Source organism: Marmota marmota, unplaced genomic scaffold (genome assembly GCF_001458135.2).
Source record: "Marmota marmota marmota unplaced genomic scaffold, marMar, whole genome shotgun sequence".
Classification (NCBI taxonomy): domain Eukaryota; kingdom Metazoa; phylum Chordata; class Mammalia; order Rodentia; family Sciuridae; genus Marmota; species Marmota marmota.
In genome coordinates this window covers 790,091-799,651 of record NW_026000316.1, presented here as the reverse complement: position 1 = coordinate 799,651, position 9,561 = coordinate 790,091, and the positions used below count along the sequence as shown (strand labels likewise).

Sequence of the window (9,561 nt, the reverse complement as noted above, 5' to 3'; positions counted from 1 at the left end):
TCTCCTTTTCATAATCCTGTGGTTGAATGAGCCCCTTTGCTGCACATGATCTTTCTCTAAATTCAGAATTATACTGTTGATCTGGCTTCTGTTTACTAAATTTCAATCATGTATCAGTACTGCTTCCCAGAATTTATATACATATGAATTTTACTGGAGGTTTGCTTGTTCCCAAACTCCCCAGTCTCTTGATTGACTTCCATATTGTCTGTGGATTTTAAAGTCATACTCAGATGACAACCTTACACACAAGCTATTAGGAAACATGTCACTAAGGATCTTGTGTTCAGAAAAGCTGTTACTTTTTGTACTGTGTTATTTGCTTTTGTGTTCTGTATTTGTTAAGTTTGTTGGGTTGCAAGCAACTGAAACCAAACCTACTTAACTTAAACAATGAGAGAATGTAATTATTTTATTCCTTTTCCTATTTGTGAAAAGTTCAATCCCAAGTGAATTATTGAGCTCATTAAACCAGTGAAATGGTTTCACACTAAGTACTAGATGCCAAGTACAGCCAAGTTTGTCTTGGTTCCTCTAATAGCTATTTTGTTTACAGATATTCTCTGTTTGTTATCAAGTATATTTTGTAATGTTCTTTGTATATCATTCACTTTATCAGTGTACATGCCTTCTTATCTTACAGATAGTGGGTACACAGATTTGTTTTCTCCTCAATCTTTTGTTACTGGCTTCTAAGAGCTCAAAGCCTCCTCCTCACTAATTTATGCAAGTGAAGTCTGTTGTTCTTCTATTCAGAGATTGGCCTAATCAAAGATTTACATATTCTCAGACACACTTATTAGCTCATTCAGATTCATCCAGGTTTGTGTTATGTGCTAAGGCCCCAAAGACATTAAGATTACTTTGAATGAAGTGGTTAACACTCTCCACCAAGTGAGAAATGTGAGACTTAGAGGCCATCACCTGACATCACTCTCCCACCTCTATTGTCTTCATTTTTCCTAAAATGAAAATAGCTTTGTAGTAGTTTTCCTCATAAAAGAAGGCGGACTGGAGGTGGGTAAGGGCAGAACAAAAATAACAAAGCATTAAGAAAGTAAAAGCCACACTTTCACTCCAGGCTTCCTTTTCTGATGCTTGTTCATTTCAGATCTAGGACTAGATTTCAGAGGAAATGGTAGACATTAATAGCTGGGAGGAGGGGAGGTGGAGGGAGAGGCTGCAGTCCCAGGAGTTTAGGGAAGGAAGAGTCAATTTTTCAAAAAAGCACAAGTGGCCAGTAGTCCCAGGGGAAGATGCTGTCCCTTTTTGATAATCTGAGGAAGGGAAACACAACTACAGAGAGATGGGATTAGTGGAGAAGAAAGGGTAACAAGGCCTAGTATGGGGGAGGGAATAGTGGGGGGCGGGCCCTCTTCTGCCGCACTGCTGGTGGGAGGGGAAATTGGGGGCCCGAGTTGGTGGATGACGTAGCTCTCACGTGACCAAGAGCTGACGTGTGCAGAAGTCCTTCTTGTCCTGGTCGTTGTTCCCCTCTGAGTACCAGCTCCCCATTGCCCTGAGGGAGGGCGGGCCGGAGGCAGAGGGAAGAAAGAGGAGGAGAAGGAAATTGTCCCGGATTCTTGCAGGTCAGTGCCTGGTAGATTCCATAAAGTGGGGGTGGTGGAGGGCGTAGGGCGGAGACCGTCGCAGGTCCTGAGGCTCCTCCGTCGTCTCTCCCACTCGCCGCCCGCTCTCTTAGACATATGTCCCGCCTGCGGCCCATTTCGATGCTGTGAAACGGTGAGCAGAGGGGTGTTAGGGAAGAGCCCAGAAATAGGGAGATATGAATCTGCTGGGAGGCAAGGCCCGCAATCCGGAAAGGAAGCTATGGCCTGGGTGTTGCCCCCGGGTCCACCAGGACAGTGCTGGAGGGGAAAGGCTGGGCATGGGGGGCGGGAATACTGGGGTGCAACGAGATGTGTCAGCAGAATCCCGAGAGGGGTAACGGGGTTGGGAAGCCTCGCACAACCAGGCCTCCGAATTAAGAGAGTTTTGTTCTCTGGGGACTGGTCCGTCCACCAAGCACTCAGTAGCGGCTGTTTCCCGTCTTTCTGTCTGTAGCTGTGTCTTCCTGACCACCGCACTGTGTCTAGTGGGTCCGAGCCTCTCCTGGGTGGCCAGTCTTTCCGTGGGTTACGGCACAACGCCAGGCAAGAGAAGAGGAAGGAAATTAACCCTGATCGGTGAAGGTCGATTTGAGGGTAAGACCATCTGGGGACCTTAGGAGGGGCGGGGGTGAAGGTGGGGGAAAACCAGAGAAGGTAATCTAGGTTCAGGTGTGAGTCTGAATGTGTTTCTCACACTCCCCGGACTGTGGCGAAATGGCGTGCGCTGTGTGTGTGTGTGTGTGTGTGTGTGTGCGCGCGCGGGAGGGAGGGGGAAAGGGGGGAAATGACAGCAAGGAAACCTATCATGTAGTTTGTTCATAATCCTTCTCTCTCAACAGCACTTAGTCCCCATGTTTTCGATCTGTCATCCTGCAGGTCTGCTGTAGCAGGTGGCACCGTTTGAAGCTAGGGAGGAAGTTTCCGAGGATCTGTAGAGGTCGGTGTGGGCGTGGGGGCTGTCTGGAATGGGGGAGGGGTTGGAAATCTGCCGCGGCTTGGACAGGCTCACCCAATTCTACTTTATTTTTCTTACATCCCTGCGTTTTAGGCTAGGGAGGGGGAGGCATTTTCATGTTTTGGATAGCATAGTGACGTTAAAAAATATCTGATAACCTGGATGGTGATTTAGGAAAGCGACAAATGAACAATCCTTCAAGCCTTCTTTTCTTATTGGCTCTGGTCTCTCCGCAGATTGAAAGATTATTGGGCGTGGCACACACCCCCAGCCAAGGGAAGAAGGAGCAAACTGCCTATTTCAAAGAGGTTAGTTCAAGGGTGCTACTCCCTGGAGATACCAGAGATTGTGGTGACTGACACCCCAGCCGAATCTGTGGACTCATTGCCTTTATCTACACTTGGGGTAGGGTGGGCTGGCAGGGGTTAGGGAGACAGTATAATGAGGTGGGTAGAGATTTTGTCAATGATCTATATTCCCTACCCAGCATTCAATTGCCATTCTTCTGTTCCTCTGTGCAACTTTCTGCATGGGACAACAAAAAGAGAAGAGAAATTGAAACTCTGTTTCTTTCTTCCACCTCCAGGTCCACCTCCAGAATCAGATATTGTGGTCTTGAACTGACTGAAGATCACCCTCTACAGACCTGCTCTCAGGCCCACAACCCTCTTTCCCTACCCTGAGTGACTACTCTGTTCCTTGGTCCCTGCTATTGTCAGGGACGATTGCATGGGCTACGCCAGGAAAGTAGGCTGGGTGACTGCAGGCCTGGTGATTGGGGCTGGCGCCTGCTATTGCATTTATAGACTGACCCGGGGAAGAAAACAGAGCAAGGAAAAAATGGCAGAGGGTGGTTCTGGGGATGTGGATGATTCTGGGGACTGTTCTGGGGCCAGGTATAATGACTGGTCTGATGATGATGATGACAGTAATGAGAGCAAGAGTATAGTGTGGTACCCACCTTGGGCCCGGATTGGGACAGAGGCCGGGACCAGAGCTAGAGCCAGGGCAAGGGCCAGGGCTACCCGAGCACGTCGGGCTGTCCAGAAACGGGCTTCCCCTAATTCAGATGATACTGTTTTGTCCCCTCAAGAGCTACAAAAAGTTCTTTGTTTGGTTGAGATGTCTGAAAAGCCTTATATTCTTGAAGCAGCTTTAATTGCTCTGGGTAACAATGCTGCTTATGCATTTAACAGAGATATCATTCGTGATCTGGGTGGTCTCCCAATTGTTGCAAAGATTCTTAATACTCGGGATCCCATCGTTAAGGAAAAGGCTTTAATTGTCCTAAATAACTTGAGTGTGAATGCTGAAAATCAGCGCAGGCTTAAGATATACATGAATCAAGTATGTGATGACACAATTACTTCTCGCTTGAACTCATCTGTGCAGCTGGCTGGACTAAGATTGCTTACGAATATGACTGTTACTAATGAGTATCAGCACATGCTTGCTAATTCCATTTCGGATTTTTTCCGTTTATTTTCAGCGGGAAATGAAGAAACTAAACTTCAGGTTTTGAAACTCCTTTTGAATTTGGCTGAAAATCCAGCTATGACTAGAGAATTGCTCAGGGCCCAAGTGCCATCTTCACTGGGTTCCCTCTTTAATAAGAAAGAGAACAAAGAGGTTATTCTTAAACTTCTGGTCATTCTTGAGAATGTAAATGACAATTTTAAATGGAAAGAAAATGAATCTACTCAGAATCAATTCGGTGAAGGGTCACTATTTTTCTTTTTAAAAGAATTTCAAGTGTGTGCTGATAAGGTTCTGGGAATAGAAAGTCACCATGATTTTTTGGTGAAAGTAAAAGTTGGAAAATTCATGGCCAAACTGACTGAGCATATGTTCCCAAAGAGCCAGGAATAATTTCTTGACTTTGTAGTTTAGAAGCAACACACATTGTAAACTATTCCTTTTCTCCACCTTGTTTATATGGTAAAGGAATCCTTTCAGCTGCCAATTTTAACGAATACCATATTGTATCATCAATGCTGATATTTAACCAAGTTGGTCTTCAGGTTTAAGCTGGATAAATGAATATCACTACTTGTTCTGAAAACATGTTTGTTGCTTTTTATCTCGCTGCCTAGATTGAAGTATTTTTTACTATTTCCTCTACGTAACCAATTCGTCATGAGTAAGCTCCTTTTGGTCATTTGCAATGATTTCATTTGTGTATCATCAATAAAGTTATGTGTTAATGCTGGAAAGAAAAAAGAAAGAAGAAAGAAAGAAAGAAATGATTCTTGTCCTTTGGTTTATAATCTAGTTGGAGAGATAAGAAACATACAAACCAAAAGATAACCGAGGATATCCAGAGCAGACACTCATTGTCAGATGTGTGCCCTCAGAGCACAGAGGAGGCAAAGGATTCTGTGGGATATGCCAGTCAGCTAAAGTTTCATGGAGGAGATGGATTTGTAAATGAGCCCTGGATGGGGTATGGTGGTTAGAATGTTACAGGATCCAGGAGAGAATGGTGTGAGAAAGGCATTGAGGTAGGAACCTTCTTCCTATGATAGTTGGAGAGCAGCCTGCTTGCAGTGGACAGCATGGGCAATAGGAGTGAATGAATCAGGAAAGTTAGGTGAAGCCAGTTGTAGAAAGCTGTTTCAATTTTATCTCACTGGACGCTGAGAACCACTAAATATTTTTGGCTAAAAAAATATTGGAATCCATATAAATGAACCCCTCTCTCCTGTGCAGTGTCAGTGAGGGTGTGGCAAAATGGACCCTAACAAATCCTAGTGGTGGCCATTTGGTAATTCATATCATAAGCCTTAAAATATGTAAACCATTTATCCAAAGTTAGTGATTGAATAATTGTCCAAAGATTACATGTATAAGGATGGTCATTTCAACACTCTTTAAGGTAGTAAAAATTGGAGACAACATGTCTGTCACACTGGATTCTTCAAATAAATTAAGGAATGGTCACCCAGTAGGATATGATAAATATGCTAGTGGAATACTATATTTCCAGAAAAGATATTCATCATTCAATGTTAAGTGAGAAAGATAAGTTAGATAGCAGTATTCATTCCATTTTGCTGGGGTGAGGGGGATATTAAATCATGTTTTAAAAACACACTAAAATCTCTGGAATCATATATTTCCAAATAGTAATAATAGTTATCTTTGGGTGGAAGGATAATGAGTGATCTTTACTTTTTTACTTTTTATTCATCTATTCTTTTTTAAATAAAATGAATATTAATTTTTAGGAAATTTTTGAATAAAAGGAAAGTATTAGGAATGAAGCAGGCGATTGATTTGAATGTGTACTGAGTGTGCAAATGATTTAGATTGAAAATGTGATTGGTTGAAGTTTCCTTTCCAAAATGATAGACGAGTGGTGAAAATGAGGCTTATCATGAGGATTAAATGAAGTAATACTATATGCTAAGTACCTACACTATTCTGGCACATAGCAGTTAAGAAAAGTGAGTACCCTTAAGTACCTAACATGCAGGACTGATAGTTTTTGGTTGACCTTTGTTTTGCTGGGGCATTCTGCCATGTTTCAGTGTCATTTAATAAACAATAATAACAATAAAGGTTAACATTTATTAAGTGATTACTGTGTAGAGTTCTGTCATTCATGCAAGGCAACTGTTAAAATAATTTCTCAAAGGAAAAAAAAGTTTTTGCTTTTTTCTAAGGACTCAAAGTGTTTCCTCAGACATGATTTCACCAGCCTCCATAATATATTCCTAGTTGGCTTGGGGATACTATCCTGCTTTATATATGAGACCAGGAAAGGGTGAAATTCTTTGGTTGTGATCCAGTTTTAGCTCCAGGTTTCCATATGTGCACTCTAATGTCTATAGTAGAAGAAAGGACCAGGGCCTAGTTGGCTTAAAATTGTTGGATATGGTGACCCCACCAAATCACGTACATATGGGGACTCTTGATACCAGTTTTAAGGGTGGGGTAAGGGAAAAGGGAATGAACACTTTTCTAGCTCCTATTGTTTGTTTGTTTGTTTTTCAACACAGGAGCACTTAATTATGAAGCCACATCCTCAGCTATTTCTTTTAAATAATAATTATAAAAAATTTCTGTTTTGAGACAGGGTCATGCTAATTTTCTTAGGGCTTCCCTAAGTTGCCAAGGCTGGCTTTGAAATTGTGATCCTCCTACCTCAGCCTCTGAGCCACTGGGATTATAGGTTTGCGTCACCATACACCCAGCTTCATGGTACAATTATTATATGAGAGGAAAAGATTGGGGCTAGTAGAGAAGCCATTTTAGATAAATTGAGTTTGAGGTATCTGAGTGACATTCAGATAAAGATGCCATATTTTAATTTGAATGTGTTGATCTGGCTTTCAGAGGAGAAGAATGGGTTGCAATTTAGTATTTGAGAATCATTAGAGAGAGGTGATAATTGTGAACATGGAGTAGATAGGATCCCCCATAGAGAATGTACAAAGAGCAGAAGGCTGCAAAAAGAACTGTGTAAGGGGCTGTGAAAACTGGAGAGAGAAACAGAATTAAAACAATGTATAACCTTTCACATACTTTTATTATCCAAAGACTTATATATTCTTTACATAAAATTGGTTTTACTGTACGTAAAATTTCTGGTCCTGATTTAAATTTTTTCATATAAAAAATAAATATTCATTGGTGATGCTTGAGAACATAGACACAATGAGTGAAAACTGTCTCCTAACCAATATATAGCTTGAACGCCTGAAAAATATTCAGATCAATCCTTATTGAACTTGAGGCACCAAGTTTTTGCTGGGGTGAAGGGGAGGTTAATTCGTGGAATAGAATGCCACAGTGTGACAGGCACAGGCCTGAGTTTGTCAATCTACTCCTTTTCTCTCCCTCCATGTTCCTTTTCATTCTTCTTTGCTCTCTCTCCCTTGTTTTGTCTCTGTTTCCTCCTCCTAGGAGACAGTTGTTGGTATTCTCTCTGTGCTTCTGTGTCTTTTGGGGGACCACTTAATTTCCATGGCACCATGCCATGTGCCAGTTGGCATTTAATAGAGAATAAAAATTGTCATTTCATAAGGTGACCCTGGGTGTGACTGGATGCCAAGACTTTTGGAACCCTTGTTGAACAGAACAGAGACTGAGAAGGAACTAGTCTTAGTTTGGTAGCCCTCTCAGTGGTTTGCATGTACTTTTGCTGTCCCACGCCTACTATGATCTAGACTAAGAAACCTGCTCTTTGGGAAAGTGCTGGGTGAAAGAGATGTGGGGCAGGACACCCAGTTGTCCTAATGTTTCACTTAGGAGGTTGTCACTCAATTATTTTGGGAAGGACACAGTTCTAGTATTGTGACTGTGATTGTGGCAGCTCATGGGGACAGGGAGGAGGCAGTGCACCCCCTCCCCTTTAGAGACAATACTGGAAGCTCAGTGTATATCCTATTTTTTAAGAGAGAGAGAGAGAGAGAGAGAGAGAGAGAATTTTTAATGTTTATTTTTTAATTTTTGGTGGACACAATATCTTTGTTTGTATGTGGTGCTGAGGATGGAACCCGGGCTGCACGCATGCCAGGCGAGCGCGCTACCACTTGAGCCACATCCCCAGCATTCAGTGCATATCCTGATATTTTGATTTCTTCTCATCTAGCAGTTCGAGGGTCTATTTCAGTCCAAACATGTCCAAAGGCAATTTTACAACGATGTATTTCAGTTCGTTAAAAATTTTTACCCAAATAATAATATTTCAAGGCTCAGGAAACAGGCTGTCTTTTTTGAATGTTCACATTTTACTTGCCTTGTTTCAAAAGAGATTCCAAGTGTAGGTTTGGCAAATTGATGTGATTCAGGCAAATTTTATATGTATGACTCTCTTTGGTTTTGCTTTGTTCCATTGAGAATGGCTTTTAAAATAGTGATAATGACTATTTTCATTGCTAGCTTTTTGCATTAAGTTTACATCACATCCCAGGCTGCAGGTTTTCTGTGTTTAAACTCTGACTCTCCTTACCTTTTACCTAGAGCTGTCTCTGGGCTTTTGTGGAGTTCTGGCGTGCTTTGCCTGAGGTTGTGGTATAAGAAGGATAAGGGATGTTGACTTCACAGAGTAGTGTACCTCCATGCTTCACCTTCTGCATTGGGGCCTTCTCAGGCCTTGTGTTAAGGGCTTGGGGCAATGTGTGTGTTTGAGGAGAGGAATAGGAGGTAGAGGGGAAGGGAGGGAAGGAAGACCTACTGCAGAGATGCCTTTATCCTGACAGATTCATGCAAATGTAATTCCACTTCTCATTGAGAGTGGGCTAAGTGTCACTCTCTGACCCTGTTGACCATTAACATCTTAAAAAGTGAGAGGAGCTGTTACAGGAGGGGCTTTGTTTGGGCACAGAGCCTCCTCAATTATTGAGCCTTTCTAAGCTTCTGGAGGACATAACATGCTATCAAGTGAAATGGGGTTTCTTTTTGATGATGATTTATGGTACTGTAAGAAATAGATTTATCAAGCAGATCAGATTCTTAGTGTTTGCTTTTTAGAACATTCCCTCCCTAAGATCCATTTACATCAGAATTCAAATTGTCATAGAAGGTTTTTTCCTTAGTGCTCAGGGAACTTAGCCAATTTAGATAGATGCTGATACTGACAAAGTAAGAGATCCTGGTGTGTCCTTCTCTTCTATGGGAACTGACTTGTTGCTGAAATCCAGTACTTCTCCTCTGATATAGTGGTATCTTTTGTCTACTTAGATGCTCCTATAATAGAAGCAGAGCATCAGTGGGTGGTACTTTTATGAATATTAATATGTATGACCAAATTGGTTATCAGACAGTTTGAGATGTATACTCCTTTTTGTTAAGCGATGCAATTTATTCCTCTTTAAAAATTAATTTTATGGGTGGGCATGTGGCTCAAGCGGTAGTGCACTCGCCTGGCATGCGTGCGGCCCGGGTTCGATCCTCAGCACCACATACAGACAAAGATGTTGTGTCCGCTGAAAACTAAAGAATAAATATTAAAATTCTCTCTCTCTCTTTAAAAAAATTAACTTTATTTTT

General features: G+C 42.0%; 1 protein-coding gene across 3 annotated transcripts; it reads left to right on the top strand.

Annotated features, from left to right (window-relative positions):
• Positions 1–1,431: 1,431 nt before the first annotated feature.
• Armcx3 (armadillo repeat containing X-linked 3) lies at positions 1,432–6,145 on the top strand. 3 transcript variants are annotated; one of them, XM_015502286.2, is made up of 5 exons: positions 1,432–1,589; positions 2,065–2,204; positions 2,487–2,547; positions 2,802–2,873; positions 3,152–6,145. In XM_015502286.2, exon 5 carries the CDS (start codon positions 3,295–3,297, stop codon positions 4,432–4,434), a length of 1,140 nt encoding a protein of 379 aa, XP_015357772.1. In that variant the 5' UTR covers positions 1,432–1,589; positions 2,065–2,204; positions 2,487–2,547; positions 2,802–2,873; positions 3,152–3,294; the 3' UTR covers positions 4,435–6,145. The 3 variants fall into 3 exon arrangements, with proteins under 3 accessions (XP_015357772.1, XP_048653327.1, XP_048653326.1); XM_048797370.1 differs by having other exon boundaries at positions 2,450–2,547; XM_048797369.1 differs by lacking the exon at positions 1,432–1,589 and adding an exon at positions 1,601–1,743.
• The last annotated feature ends 3,416 nt before the right edge of the window (positions 6,146–9,561 follow it).